The 16,841-nt window shown below is 40.0% G+C and overlaps 1 protein-coding gene across 1 annotated transcript in view; it reads right to left on the bottom strand.

Annotated features, from left to right (window-relative positions):
* osbpl8 (oxysterol binding protein-like 8) overlaps positions 1–16,841 on the bottom strand; it is a gene marked incomplete at its 3' end in the record, with an annotated part of 241,611 nt that overhangs the window by 93,009 nt on the left and 131,761 nt on the right. The window contains 1 exon segment of the mRNA XM_084331028.1: positions 15,605–15,644. Coding sequence (XP_084187154.1) covers positions 15,605–15,644 — 40 coding nt within the window.

Below are 16,841 nucleotides of genomic sequence, written 5' to 3'. Positions count from 1 at the left end.
GTATCCATCAGTGGACCAATTGCATGCTTTTGCAGAGGACAAGAAGCCTTCAGTCGACTCCTTCAGACATTAAGCACCCCCCACAGCCCAAATGGAATGATAAAAAAACATATATATATTATACTTTTTTTTATTTATTTTTTAGTCGACTAGTAGTCGACTAACGGCACATTTTGGCCAATCATAGTCGACTATCCAAATCCTTAGTCGGGGACAGCCCTAGTGTGGACTACTGTACTATTACAGGTATTGAAATGAACAATGCAACTTCCTTATACAAAAAAATATATACAAAAAAGAAATATATATTTTTTAAATAAATAAATAAATAATAAAGTATCGATACTTGCCGTCCTTGTATCAATACAGTATCACCACACAAAGTATTGCAATACTACTACGTATGGATATTTCCCCCCACCACTATAGCCCGTACACTCTGCACCCAATGCAGCTTGGCTTTCGGACCAATCACTCCACCCAGAGTTATCTATATTCATGCAAAAACTAAAGAACTGGCGGCTGTTAAACTAAACGCTGCAATGGTGAATGTCAACAACTGGCTCACAGAGTCTCAACTTCTTAATGTGGTGAAGAAGACTTGTGAAGATAATCTCCCATCTCACTAGCTGGACCCATGCAAAAAGCACAACCATGAAAGCCATTCTCTCTCTGTATAAGCAGGTTCTCAAGGTGCTGGACCGAAAACTGTATACTTACCACCACTGTCACATCCTCAACAAGTACAGAATCCTCAGCTGGGAAAACCTCACAAAATACATTGATGTCTGCCTAGTGCCTACTGTTCAAGATTCTAACTGGAAAGGCCCCTCCACCTCTCAGTATTTTTGTCAAACAAAAAAACATTTCGTAATAGGTCCACAATATCTACCCAGAGAGGGGACTGTACTGTGCCGTTTAGGTCCAGCTCCTTCAGTCAGTCCTGTTTTGCAGTCAGAGCCACTCAGTTTTGGAACATCCTACCAACTGAAATAAGATACTGTGCTACCTACCACACCTTTACAAAATAAAACTCAAGACCTGGCTATTAACAAATCAAACATGTGACCACTTTTAATCAGTTCATTGTGTATTTTATTATTGCTTTTACCATTATCATCTTGGATTGTGTTGTAAATATTGTGTTTTACTTTGAATGCTTCTGTTTTAGGTGTATGGTTTTTTATAACATCTTGCCAAAAGGACTACAGTTGTGGATTTGCCAGCTGGCTAAAACTGGCACATTTACAGTAATGTTGATTAATGTGTACTGTCCTTTTTAAAATAAACTGAAACTAAAACCGTGAGTTAAAAAAGGTGACATGCTGACAGACACTATTGGGTCCCCGAGGGTTAAGAGACAAGAACATGAGCGGCCAGTCAGACATGTGTCTGAGTCGTAAAGCTAACGCACATTTAGCCGCACTAGAGAGTCTGGGCCTAAACATCTTTAAAAGCCTGTAATTACAATGACTCTTAGGCCAAAGTAGGCCAAATGTCACACACACACACACACGCGCGCACACACACACACACACACACACACACACACACACACACACACACACACACACACACACACACACACACACACACACACACACACACACACACACACACACACACACACACACACACACACACACACACACACACACACACACACACGGTGTATGCAAATTCAACTCAGTGGGGATAGACGTGGCAAAGCATGAAAGATGATTGATTAGAGTGGATGGTTGTTGAAGGATTTAAAAGGTTTTCTCGTTGCAATATGGATGTGAAATTAATTGTGATGACACTCTGCAGCGCTATAGAAAGACGCAGACAGCTGTTGCCGTTATCAACCGTGCGCTCAACGATGTCCGATTTGGCATGGAAGCATTGGGGAGGAGGAAGAGGAAGCAATTAAATATGATGACAAAAATGATGTCACAGGGGCTGTGGAATGTAGCGCTGATGGTCCTCAGCGATATTAACACTTTGATTGCCTAAGGCTAAATTCATGATATACCATAGGTTGCCAGCTCTATTTGTCTATGTAGAAGTTCCCCTTCTTTGCAGGGCTATAACTTTTTAAATTCTATTGCTAAATTGCCATTATTAGGGCCCATTCAATGTCCTATATGTATTGTTCAGGGTGTATGAACGTTAAACTTTTTCATTCACATATTCATACTAAAATATGATCTAAAGTATAAGTACTGTATGTTTTCATCTCTTTCTGCAGCTTTCTCCAGAACGTGATTTATAGCCCCAAATGCATTATATTGATGATCAAATACAGTTTGATAGCAATCGGCGCGATATAAAAAAATCCAACTGGACGGACTTCTGGAAGTTACTACACGTAATCTGATGTTGACCGGATGGCCGAGGGGGCGTTTATAATTCCGTGGGCAGCGTTATACCATTCATCTAATGTGGGTCAAATGTTCATCATAGCAGTTAGTATCGTACACATTGAAAAATAACGCTGAATCTTACCATATCTTCCTCGCGCCGCTGGGCGATGAGCGTGGAACAGACATTTTCCTATTATGGGATATAGAAATATCCGGTCCATTTCCAGGTTGTATAATAATATATACGTCCAAATCATGTTGTTTTTTCGAGTTATTTGCAGCGATCGATGTTCACTGTGTGAAGACTGAGTCTCTCTAACACTAGCGAGTGCCCGGACCCCATATGGAGTGAGTCCTACCGGGTTAAAGGTAACATCCGTTTTTTCGATATGCCGATCGGCCACCAGATGGAGGTCTTGAACCGCTAGAGCAGGGGTGTCCAACCTTTTTTGAACCAAGATCTACTTTTTTATTTACCACCTAGCCCGAGAGCTACCAGCCAAAATTGTATATTGTAAGCCGTCATTTGAGGCTTTATAAAAGCAGCATAATGAACACAAATCTGTCAGTGCCGAGTCTGACCTCATCTTAAATAACAAACAGCATTGCTTGTTGTAGTTAACAAGGAGAGGAAGAGTTGATTTAGCAAAAAAAAAAAAAAAAAAAAAAAAAAAAATTTAATAATCGAATTTTATTAATCAAGATCTACTTGAAATCAGCCCGCGATCTACCTGTCGATCGCGATCGACTGGTTGGGCCCCACTGCGCTAGAGGATTGAGAGGAGATCACACTTGTGTCTCAGGGCCCCGGAAAGGAAATATGATTCCGATCACAGATTTTTTAAATATTGATATCAAAGACGAGTTACGGCGTCTTCGGCAACTTGAGCATGGCGGGGAAGGACGCCTAAAAGCGTCTTCCGGCAGTTAAAGTGTTAATTTAGTTAGAAATCCACCTTTAATGGAAAGACTTAAGTAGCAGATGACCTCCTTTCTTACCAGACAGGCTCGTACATAGTTACAGAAATAACCAGCACTCACAGAACTGTCCTTTAGGTATGTTTAGGTATGTGTACACATTTCAGCTATACACAGAGGACGGCTTATAGCTGAAATGCGTAGATTGTCTCTGCCCCTACTAAATAAATATACATAAAAGGCAGGGGTGGAAGAAGTACACAGTTCCTTTACTTAAGTAAAAGTAGAAATATCTAGATAAACAAGTACTTTGGTCAAAGTAAAAGTCCTCCATTCAAATTCTACTAAAAGTAGAGAAGTATTTGCTATTGAATGTACAGCACTTAACCTCTTAATCCCTAGCCATATTTTCAGAAAATGTGCCTAAAAGTACATACCCACAGAAGATTGCTCCACTTCTACAAGGTCCATTTGCATGTTCTTGGTATCTAGGGACATCTATGGACCTCAGGGAATGTATTCCCAGTGTCAGAAATGTTGTGTCTGTTACTATACTTGAGTAAATTGTAATGAACCAAAGGAGAATATAATATATATTTTTTTCTTTGATGGTGAATAAGACCATGCTAACATTGACCAGACATGAAAAAAATCATTGGTAAACAAACGTAGTGCTGAAAATACACTTTAACTTCTATTTTGATTGGGTTAGGGTATTTACTCTAGGGCTGTACCGAATGCTTCGAAGCTTCGATCATAATGTTGACATTAAAATTCTAAATCAACATTCGAATTTGAAATTTTTTATAATAATTTTTTTTTTGTCTATTCAATCAGTTTAAACCAATGGGGGTTTTCTTCACAGTTGCAGTTAAAGATTAGACTACACTAATATTATACTATAAGACGTCACCATCACTTTCATATCAACCGTGCCCTTATTGGATTATTTATGTTGACGAAACTGATGAGTTATATTCATTAATATATTATATATTAAATATTATATATATTATATAATATATTATATATATTATATATTATATTAATATAACATTTGTGGGGCGGCGTGGCTCAGGGGTAGAGCGGGTCGTCCAATGATCGAAGGGTTGGTGGTTCCAATCCCGCTCAAGCCCATGTCCACTGCCGTTGTGTCCTTGGGCAAGACACTTAACCTACTTGCCTCGTATGAATGTGAATATGAATTATTCGCCACGCTTCCGTGAGTCTGCCTCAGGGCAGCTCTGGCTGCAATTGTAGCTTACCACCACCGGTATGACTGTGTATGAACGATAATGGACTCTGTAAGCGCTCTGGGGTCACTGGGGTGTCACGAAGAGCGCTATATAAATCCAATCCATTATTATTATTATTATTATTATTATTATTAAAGAAAGTGTATTTAATTAAAGAAAAGTACTAATTTGACTTCCGGTTTGACGACAGTATGTGACGGTCATATCTGTCACAAGCTCCGCTCCATTTTTTGTTAATTTCGCTTAAATACCTACTTTATACAACACTAATGTGTTTAAACCTCGACTTATACAGTATATTAACTAAGACCTTCAACTAACTATATCAACAGTGAAACGCAGCATGCGACCAAAGAAAGATAGCTCAAAAAGACGTGAAGCAAATTCTCCAACGGCAGTCGGCGCGGTGACACGTTCAGGGAAGGGAAGAGCGGACACTATTGAGAATAAAAAACCCGACAATAGCATGGATCATAACATTCAAACGACCTCAGCAGAAACAGTCATGGAGAGTATTCCACCCGACTTCAATACGCAGATGACAGATATGATGAAAATCCTAACCGACAAGGTTACTGAGATGGCTAAAGCTGTGGATAGAGTCGAGGCTAATGCTACCGCATTTAAGATAGCCATAGAGACTAAACTTGAGGATATCAAGACACAGATTGTAGCACAATCCGACCGCATAACGGCGGTTGCAAATACTGGGATCGAATACTCACGGAAGCAAGAGGAGAAGAATAAGGAACTATCTGAAGATATCGCCGAAGTATCAAAGGAAATGCAACTGGAAAACAAACAGCTCCGGAAGTTGATCCAAGACAACAAGGAGGAAAACTTGCTCCATCTGCTAGAAATAGAACGGCACGCCCGCAGATTCAATCTCCGTATAGTGGGTCTGGATGAATCAGTCGACTGCACAGATGGCAAGTTTGCTGCAGTACTATTCGAAATCCTAGGTTCTGAAATCCTATCTACAGAACCGATAGTGGACAAACGCTACAGAATTGGATCTGAAAACTATAATAAAAACAACAAGGAAAGAGTGATAATTGCTAGTCTACGGGAAACTGCAACAAGAGACACGATTATCAGGGAATCACGCAAGAGATGGGGAAAACTGATGTACAAAGGAAAAAGAGTGTGGTTTTATGAAGATATGTGCAAGGAAGCCATAACTCTGCGGGCCCACTACAAGGTTGTAGTAAACCAGCTATTTGAGAAAGGTCTCCACCCCATCCTACGGTACCCTGCGAATCTTTCCATAGTTGAGGGAGAAGGAAAGAGATTCATGCTACGTTCGCTTAAGGCGGCAGAAGAATACATGAAGAAGATACAAAGTGGATGACAAGATTCATCTTTCACGGATAACTCTACAATTGCATGGACATCAAAAAACGGCAACATACAAACTTTTGACAACATTGAGAAATAAGTAATTTGATATAAAACGCTAAACACCATATAAATATAGATTCACGGTAATATGCAGATCTTGATTTGATACCGACCATTTTGGAACATTCTAGATTTTTATACTCTATTTTTCTTACATGAAGGCTATGAGACATAACGGAATATTCTGGAATACACTGGATGGTTATTGGTTTAGGGCACGAGGAATGTTCTGGAACATTAAAGCATCAAACTGCAAGTAATGAGCGGCTGACAGCACTATGGAATATAATACCTTTTTCAAGGATGGCCCCGTGAAATAACAATGATATGAGTCTTGGTCATGAAATAGACGTGAAGAACAACGACCACCATAACAGATTAATGATCACGCATGACGGTGGACGATCTGCATACAAGTATTTAAAATCTCCTTGTTGTTTAGATGTGTAAACATACAAAGTTATTTAAAAAAAATTAAGTAGATATTCCCGGATTAGATGGGTTTTCGATATCTAATTCTAAACATCACTATTTCTTATTCTTTATTTCGTTATTCTGAAATGTTCTAACCAAAAAATGTTAATAGAAGGTTTAAAAAGAAAAAAAAAAGAGGTTTAAATGAGTATACCAATCGAGGTATAATTTTCATTCTGTTATAATTACATTAAGGGGAGAGGCTTGGTCACAGGTGACATTCTATTAAATTAGAATTAAAGCATAGATCCTATGGTATACATAGGAAAGATTAGGATAAATTGCTCATCCTGGGCAGACCGGAGGTGCAGGAAAGGAAGAGGTTGTACGCAAAGGAGGTATCAAATAGGTACCTTGTACGACTCTGTAACGGAGGGGGGTTCAGGTTTTTTTTTGTATATATGTATGTTTTTATGCTCGGCTCTCAACAGGACCTCAACAGTGGGATATAAATCCATTGTGAATTCGCACTCCAGAAATATTACCAACAAATACAAATCAATATGTATAGATTATGGCTAGTTTGAATATAATGATCTGGAACACTGGGGGAATAAATAATCAACATAAACGCAAAAGCGTGCTCACATTGATGAAAAACAAACAGGTTGATGTGGCTCTCTTAAGCGAAACACACATTTTAGTGGGAGACAAAGCTACATTAGCGGACAACACATACCATAACATTAGTCACTCTTCCTTTGGAACGAGAACCCGTGGAGTTGCTATAGTCGTGAAACGGAAATTGAATATTGAATTGAAGGGAGTATGGTCTGATGCAGATGGTCGGATAACCATAGCTAAGATTATACACAAGAATAGGAAAATAGCGTTGGTAGCGGTATATGCCCCAAATCTATACGAAAATAATTTCTACACTGCACTCACTAGGGAAATGTTAACCCTTCCAGAATACTCATTTATAATTGGTGCGGATTTTAATGCCATTTGGGACCGTGGGTTGGATAAATCTAATCCCAACTTTTCCAACGAACAAAAAAAGTCATCTAATGCGTTAAAGGATTGGGCAAAGAATACAGGTGTAAATGATCTATGGCGATCACTCAACCCCACGACCCGGAAGTACTCTTGTCGATCAGCAAGACATAAAACACTATCCAGAATAGATTATGTTTTCGCAACACCGAGACTATTTGATAACTATGAAGTGGAGATGGTACCCAATGCATTATCAGATCATTGTTATTTACTCCTAAAATGATCATTTGGTGTACTATCATCCCAAGCCCCAAGATGGCGCTTTAACACAACACTGCTGAATAACAAGGAATTCATTACACAACTCAAAGAAGCTCTTTCAGTATTCCTACCAGAGAATGTGAACTCGGTGCCGGACCCTAGAATATTATGGATGTCGGTAAAGGGAATGATCAAGGATTTCACGGATAGCTTTTCATCCAAAATACGCAAGAATCGATGCTCAAAACTGGCGGAATTAGAAACGCTCGACTCTACATTATTTACTTCTTTACAATATAACGACTCGGCTCGACTGGAATCTCAAGTAAATTTACTAAAAATAGAGATTAACGCCATTTACAGACAACAATCTGAAGTACAAATACGTAGCACAAGACAACAGCATTACTCTCAAGGTTCCAAACCAAGTCACCTACTAGCTACGCGATTAAGAGTTAACGCAAAATTTGCAGATATAACCTCCATTAAAGCACAACAAGGACTTGTAACAGACACCAAAGAAATAAACACAACATTCAAAGAATTCTACTCCAACTTGTATAAATCAGAAACGACCTTCGATCAAAACAAAATGGACACATATCTTAATCAAATTAACCTCCCCAAACTTTCAGAGGATGATGCTAAACAGTTAGAAACACCAATCACACTAGAGGAACTCAGGAAGGCCATATCCGAAATGCAAAGTGGTAGGGCTCCTGGAAGAGATGGTATCCCACCAGAAATGTACCTCTCATGTTGGGACATAATTGGACCCCTATTACTTAATATGATTTTATACTCAGTCAAGGAGGGGAACTTTCATAAGAACGACAATATTGCACTCATAACAGTCCTCCTTAAAAAAGACAAAGACCCCACCGAGTGCGGTAGTTATAGACCCGTAAGCCTCCTCGGAACCGATATCAAACTGTTCTCTAAGGTATTAGCCATCAGACTTCAAAAGCATATGACGTCTTTAGTTCATCCGGATCAAACTGGCTTCATAAGAAACCGTTTGATCACTGACAACATAAGACGATTACTATACGTACTAGATGCCAGCAAGGACGACAGCACACCCAAGGCGATGCTGTCCCTGGATGCAATGAAAGCTTTTGATGGGCTGGAATGGTCGTATCTATGGGCGGTATTAGAAAGGATGGGGTTAGGAAAAGGATTCATTGATATGATTAAAGTATTATACAAAGACCCATCGGCCATGATTACAACAGGTATAATCACCTCCGGAATATTTCCGGTATCACGCTCTTCTAGACAGGGTTGCCCTCTTAGTCCCGGACTATTCGATTTATCACTAGAACCTTTAGCACAATATATAAGACAATCCCAACTCATAGAACCAATCGTAATCAAGGGCACACAACACAAAATTTGTCTATATGCGGACGACGTAATACTGTTCATGCAAAACCCTAACACCGCAATGCCTTATCTTCTCAAGTTGATTAATGACTTTGGCGACCTATCAGGATTTAAAATAAACTGGCCAAAGTCGGCTTTCCTTCCACTGAACGACCCTGCAAAGAATACAAGACTTCCAGAAGAAATACCAATGGTTAAACACTTTAGATGTTTGGGAGTTGAAGTATTCCCTACCATAAGCCAAACGGTGAAACACAATTACATAGAAATCCAAAATAAAATAAAATGAGACCTTGACAGGTGGTCAAAACTTAAAAACTCAGTACAGGCACGGGTTTCAATAGTTAAGATGGATGTCTTACCTAGAATCAACTTCATCAGCTCAATGCTCCCGTTACCCCCTCCAGATGGTTACTGGAAAAAATTACACTCTTCCGCATATACATTTATTTGGAATAACAAACCACCACGTATAAAAAGATCCACCGCACAGAGAAACAAAGCCGACGGAGGGATGGCAATCCCACATTTTTTCCACTATTTTAAGGCGTACACTTTAAGACCACTGACAACCTGGTTTGAACCCCAAGCATCAGTATCCTGGAAATTTAGAAGTAAATATAGTAGCACCACAGAGACTGCAGAACATAGTATACAACAAAATATCAATTAAGCAATGCGAACTGAAATTTGGCCCCATAATTACACATGCGATCCGGATATGGCGTGAAACACAAAAAAAATATTCTAATCCACATAAATGGCATAATCATACTCCCTTATTCAATAACAATGCACTCCTGATTAGAAAACGACCTATAAGATTCCCTAGATGGGAAAAGCAAGGCATACATACATTAGGAGATGTTTTCAACAAACAGGGTATTTGTAGCTATGATGAAATAGAAAAAGTTTAATCTCACCGGTTCCACATATCTTTTTTACGCACAATTATTGTTATGTTTGAAGACTCACGGTGTTCCATTAAAGATACCAATTGCACACCACAGATACCACACATTTTTCGATGAAAGAGAGACATCGAGAGGTTTTGTATCAGATTTTTATCATCAATTACTAACGGCTTCGTATGAAACCCTCCACCTAGACTCTGTTTGGAGGAGGGATATACCAGACCTAGAAAAAGATTTTGATTGGCAAGAAGCCTGGGCAAATGTTCGACTTGCATCAAGGAACCCGGACCATCAACAAATCAATCTTAACTATATTCATAGGACATACTTGACTCCTATAAGACTGAACAGAATGGGTCTTAAACAAGACTCCAAATGCTCCTTATGTACAAATGGGGACGAGGGGACATTTATGCGCATGTATTGGGACTGCCCACCAGTTAAGATATTCTGGGAAGAAGTGACCCAGCAATTATCAAATCTCTTAATTCTGAATATACCTGTACACCCCTCTATATTACTGCTGAATGATGTTTTTGAATATGCAGTACCTATACAACAAAAGAGATTGGTTTTATCTGGTATTACAGTGGCTAAAAAACTGATAGCATCACGATGGTTTCAACCGGAAAAAATGTGCCGAAAGGTCTGGATTCTTACATATCTCGATGTGATTTATCTAGAAATATCTACAGCAAGAATTTTGGGTCTCAATGAATCCAAATTGACAATGTGGTTAGAAGTGGTGGAGAGAATAAAAGCTAGCATTTAATGGTAGTGTTTGGTTAGGAGCGAAGGATAATGGATGGATTATCCATGGGGGGGTCCATGGCGGGGGGTGCGAGCAAGAGCATATGTGTGTAGGGGAATAGATAGCAGGTATTAGGGGTATATCTTATATAAGACATTTATCCAAACGATGAGTTAACTGATGTACACTGTTTTACAATGCTTGTATATCTAATCGTGTGTTGTCATGTTTGTTTATGTGTTTGTTTAAAAAATAATACAAAAAAAATACAAAAAAAAGAAAAGTACTAATTTAATCAGATTAATCACTTTATTCAAATTGAGGATTTAGACATTAAAATTAAAATAAATACTTAGATTTTTTTATGAAGTAAATTATTTTTTGTAGACATTCGAAGCTTCATTTGAATACTTCAATCGAAGCTTCGAATGCTAAAAAATTACATTCGGTACAGCCCTATTGACAGCTATGACCTTACCTGCTACACTTGGCGCTTGTTTCCTTTTCCATGTGGTGATTTAAAAATTGTATCTACAGAATATATTCAAGTTTACAAACAAGTAGCCAGAAACAACAAGTGAGATCTTCACTTGTCTACTGAGAGCTGAGATCTTCTGAGAGAATTGTTGAATATACACAAATGTTCTAGAATGTTTGATTATGACATCATACTGTGACATCACAACGGAAAATGTTTGACTTCATTTGAATAATATGTATGATATAATGTAATGTAATAATATATTATAATAATATAGAAATATGTCTAAAAACATGACATTCTTTAGAAGTCTTAAAATAAAATAAATTTAATTTAAATTAAAATAAATGTAAAATAATAATAACTTTATTTATATAGCACCATTCATAGATTGCAGCTCAAAGTGATTTACACAAGTCAGCTGAAAGCACTGATCACAACATGTTAGGTCACCACTTGTTACTCTGCTGTGGACACTGAGCACCCGGCACTACAGCACACAGCAGACACAGGGATAAACAGAGGGAGGCTACTGATGCCAGTGGATGGTGGTGGTGGTGGTGATGGTGATGATGATGACATTCGAATTCTAAATCAACATTCGAATTTTTTTATTTTTAATTAAAAGAAAAAATATTTAAATATTTTATTTTTTATCTTTTTTTTTTGTATATTCAATCTTGTTTTAAACCAATGGGGGTTTTCTTCACAGTTGCAGTTAAAGATTAGGCTACACTAATATTATACTATAAGACGTCACCATCACTTTCATACCAACCGTGCCCTTGTTATTGGATTATTTATGTTGACGAAATTGATTAGTTATATTCATTAAAGAAAGTGTATTTAATAAAAGAAAAATACTAATTAAATCAGATTATTCAAATTGAGGAAGTACATTTTTTTTGTAGACATTCAAAGTTTCGTTCGAATACTTCAATCGAAGCTTCGAATGTTAAAAAAAGACATTCGGTACAGCCCTACTTTACTCTTGGCTAAATTTGAAAAAGAAACGCAACATTACTTGATACGGACTGTATTGATCTATTTATGACGTGAAATAAATCTCGTACCGGGCCGATCGGGATTAACCCTTTCACTGCCACACTACAGAAGGTTAGTCCTTTACTTACTATCACACTACAGACGTTGTCGCAGTGAAAGGGTTAACAATTTGGTAGTGTGGCAGTAAAAGGGTTAAGAGGTTAAGTATCTAAAGTAAAAGTATGCATTCTACATGACGTTTGTGTATTCCAGTGCTTTGGAGAATTCAATCCTCCATTGACCTCTAAAGGTAAAGTGGTATGTGGTCCAGTTATGCTGCTCTGATTATGTGAAAGCATATAATATTCATACAATTTTGCCATGTTTTCTATGCAAAATATGTTTCTTCAAAGTAACAAGTAACTGATGGGTTCAGATAAATGTAGTGGAGTAAAAAAAAAAAAAGTACAATATGTCCTTTCAAATGTAGTGGAGTAAAAGTATAAAGATCTCTAAAATGAAAATACTCAGTACAAGTAGCTCGAAATTGTACTTAAGTACAGTACTTAGTTACTTTCCACCACTGCTAAAAGGACAGTTATGTGCTAGTTATTTTTGTAATTAAGCAGCAGATGAACATCAGAGAAACCTGTAGAGAACTGTGAGGGATAAAAGATATTGTTGATTTGGGCTCCCCTCTGTCCAATATGAAATAGGTACATTTTCAAATGTTACTTGTCCTTTCGGACAAGTTATGTTTTTGTAGGTTTTTATTGACTTTTTGCTACCGGGCAGTCCGGTAGGGAGAGAGAGAGAGAGAGAGAGAGAGGAGGAATGGGAGATATACCGGGGAAGACATTCGGCAAAGATCACCGGGTCCGGGAGTCGAACCCGGGTCGGCCGTGTTGCACCGCAGTGCTGTATGCGTTGCGCCACTTGGGTGCCCTAATTAGGTACATTTTCAGTTAAGTTCAATTGTCCCATAAGATGAGTTTCCTCATCAAGAATGCTGCTTTCAATGGGGATACCCAATCTATCCATTCAAGAAATGTTTTTAGAGTCAGATGTATCCTATCATTCTGTTGCTGATAGTGAATCATAGTGGAAGGAAAGCTCTGTCTGCCAGTACCAACACAGACACAGTGTGACACACACCTGCTCAGGTCCAATTTCTACATCCATGCTCTATGCAAACGTTGAAACCCTGATTATGGTGACTGGTACAAAATACCATAACCAAGCTAGCCCAGCCCTGCCTCCAGAGATTCATGTAACATAGAAGTACATTTTGTTTTGTTAATGTGTGTTGTAACCGCATCTCTTGCAATGATCTTTGATGTTTACTGATTGGCTTTATTAACAACCATTAACAACCATAACAACATACATACAATTTATCGGTCGTTGCAAGGGTGGTTGTTAACCCAATGAACTTAACTACAAGCGCATTACGGCCCCAAACGTACCTTGTTGACTGCATGCAATATGAGAGGACAGTTAAAAGCTCTGGTGTCGATGTGGCTTGTCTGAAGATGGTGGAGAAGTGAAGGAACGAACCTTATAGGGTCTCCCTATTTATACACTATGGCCGGGTCTACTATGACATCACAATGTTCCAGAGCGCTCTAGCCTGTTCTAACCGGTTCTATTATGACATCACCACTGCAGTTACATGTGTTTTCAACGACCGACGAGCTGAGGCGGGGGCCGAGATCGGTCCCAACACGAAGCAGAGTCCATTAAAACATGTTCACAGGGCATTGTCTCGCTTGTACCATGGCCGACGGCCAAAGATACTAAATAAAATGAAGATAAGGAGCATTTATTCCATGTTCTGCATTCTGCACTCAGGAATCTGAATAATACATGGAACCAGCTTGTTATTTGTTGTCATCAGCTAGAAAGCTAATGTTATCCTAGCAGGCATTATGGTCGCATTAAGGTGTGCAAACAGTGAATATATCTAAAAGCTTAGGTGGCTATCCAGCTGTCTAATCCCCCCCCCCCCCCTCCCCTCCAAACAGTGAATATGATCTAAAAGATTAGGTAGCTCTCCAGTCGTCTAATCCCCCCCCCGGACAGGGCAGATGAAGGCTTGATATAGCCTACCATCACTCAGTCTTCCAAACAAAATTAATATGACAATAAACACAAATGGACTACAGGAGGGGGGCAGGGGGTAAATCAAGACAGCTGGTTAGCTACCTAAGCTTTTAGATCATAGTCACTGTTTGCAAACCTTATGAAACGCTAGCGTAGATAATGCCTACTAGCAAGCATGATATTAGCTTTCTAGCTGATGACAACAAACAACAATACAGCGCAATTGATCGTGAAATTATTATTATCATTATCATTATTATTTGCTTTGTCCTCTGATGAACCCACTAAGCCAGTCTCACACAACTCTGCACACAACTCTGGGTACGATGTGAAGCTAAATAAACAATAGATAATCAGCTGGACAAATGAGCGACGGACAGACAGACAGAGGCTTACATAGAATTACTTGTACAGACAAACAGACATACATACAGACAGACATACAGACAGACATAGAGGTACTTGTACAGACAGACAGACAGACAGACAGACAGACAGACAGACAGACAGACAGACAGACAGACAGACAAATAGGTAATTGTACAGACAGACAGACAGACAGACAGACAGACAGACAGACAGACAGACAGACAGACAGACAGACAGACAGACAGACAGACAGACAGATAGACAGACAGACAGACAGACAGACAGACAGACAGACAGACAGACAGACAGACAAAGAGGTAATTGTACAGACAGACAGAGAGGCTTACATTGAGGTACTTGTACAGACAGATAGACATAGAGGTACTTGTAGAGACAGACAGACAGGCTTACATAGAGGTACTTGTACAGATGCATAACCAGGCATGTAAACCGAGTAGGGGAAGTGATAGTTGTGGAGTTATGATAAAATTGGACTAAACAGTAAGAAAAGATCAGTTCATTCAGTCTGTTTGAAAAAAGAAAAAGAAAAACATGGTGTTTGTGTGTGTGGGGGGGGGGGGGGGTAATACAATTAAAATAAAGTTTTCGGAAACTAAAGGAATATTATGAATATGATGAAAAGGAACAGAGAGAAAAATGAAATAAGAGTTAACGGCCAGGTCACCTTTAACTAATTCAGGGCCAACCACGAGATTAGTCGGGTTAACTCGCCATGCGATGCGTGCCAAGACCCGAGAAAACTCGGGTTTTAATCGTTATTTCTTTTATTAGCGATATCCATTCATTTTCATCCATCCAACCTGATGTTATCTCCCAGCCCCGCGCCCCTCTCCCAGCCCACCACGCCCCTCTCCCAGCCCTGCGCCCCTCTCCCAGCCCTGCACCCCTCTCCCAGCCCCGTGCCCCTCTCCCAGCCCTGCGCCCTCTCCCAGCCCTGCGCCCCCTCTCCCAGACACTACCTGCTGACCTCTCACCCCTCCCTAAAAAGGTCACTGGCTTACCTGGTGTGACGTGGTGCTGATCTCTGACCTCTGCATGATGCTAGCAGGGGGCAATGGTGGGGTGGCGAGAGAGAGAGAGAGAGAGAGAGAGAGAGAGAGAGAGAGAGAGAGAGAGAGAGAGAGAGAGAGAGAGAGAGAGAGAGAGAGAGAGAAAGAAAGAAATGGGGGGAAGGGGAGGTCCAGTGTTGTTGGTCAGGTGTTCCAGAGGCAGGTTTGTGGTGATGGAAGCAGCAGCAGCAGAAGAAGAAGCCATACGTGACGACAACAACCAACACCACAGGAGACGAGAGACGGAAAAAAAGAAGAAAAGAAAACACAAGACGTTAGTTGAACCAAAATACTATGAGGGACACATTGTGACACAATAATGGACGGAAAAACAGAGGGGGCGAAGGAGGAGACAACAGAGGTATAACGGCGGGAATAATGGGGCGGACAACGGGGGGTACAGCGGAGGGTACAAGATAGGGGACAACATGGACAACATACTGTAGGGGACAACATGGACAACATACTGTAGGGGACAACATACTGTAGGGGACAACATACTGTAGGGGACAACAGAGGGGACAACATACTGTAGGGGACAACAGAGGGGACAACATACTGTAGGGGACAACATACTGTAGGGGACAACAGAGGGGACAACATACTGTAGGGGACAACATACTGTAGGGGACAACATGGACAACATACTGTAGGGGACAACATACTGTAGGGGACAACAGAGGGGACAACATACTGTAGGGGACAACAGAGGGGACAACATACTGTAGGGGACAACAGAGGGGACAACATACTGTAGGGGACAACAGAGGGGACAACATACTGTAGGGGACAACATACTGTAGGGGACAACATACTGTAGGGGACAACAGAGGGGACAACATACTGTAGGGGACAACATACTGTAGGGGACAACATGGACAACATACTGTAGGGGACAACATACTGTAGGGGACAACAGAGGGGACAACATACTGTAGGGGACAACATACTGTAGGGGACAACATACTGTAGGGGACAACATACTGTAGGGGACAACATGGACAACATACTGTAGGGGACAACATACTGTAGGGGACAACATACTGTAGGGGACAACATACTGTAGGGGACAACATACTGTAGGGGGACAACATACTGTAGGGGACAACAGAGGGGACAACATACTGTAGGGGACAACATACTGTAGGGGACAACATCCTGTAGGGGACAACATCCTGTAGGGGACAAC

This window comes from Notolepis coatsorum (assembly GCF_963971535.1).
Source record: "Notolepis coatsorum genome assembly, chromosome: 15".
In the NCBI taxonomy this organism is placed as follows: domain Eukaryota; kingdom Metazoa; phylum Chordata; class Actinopteri; order Aulopiformes; family Paralepididae; genus Notolepis; species Notolepis coatsorum.
This window is presented reverse-complemented; position numbering and strand designations above follow the sequence as displayed.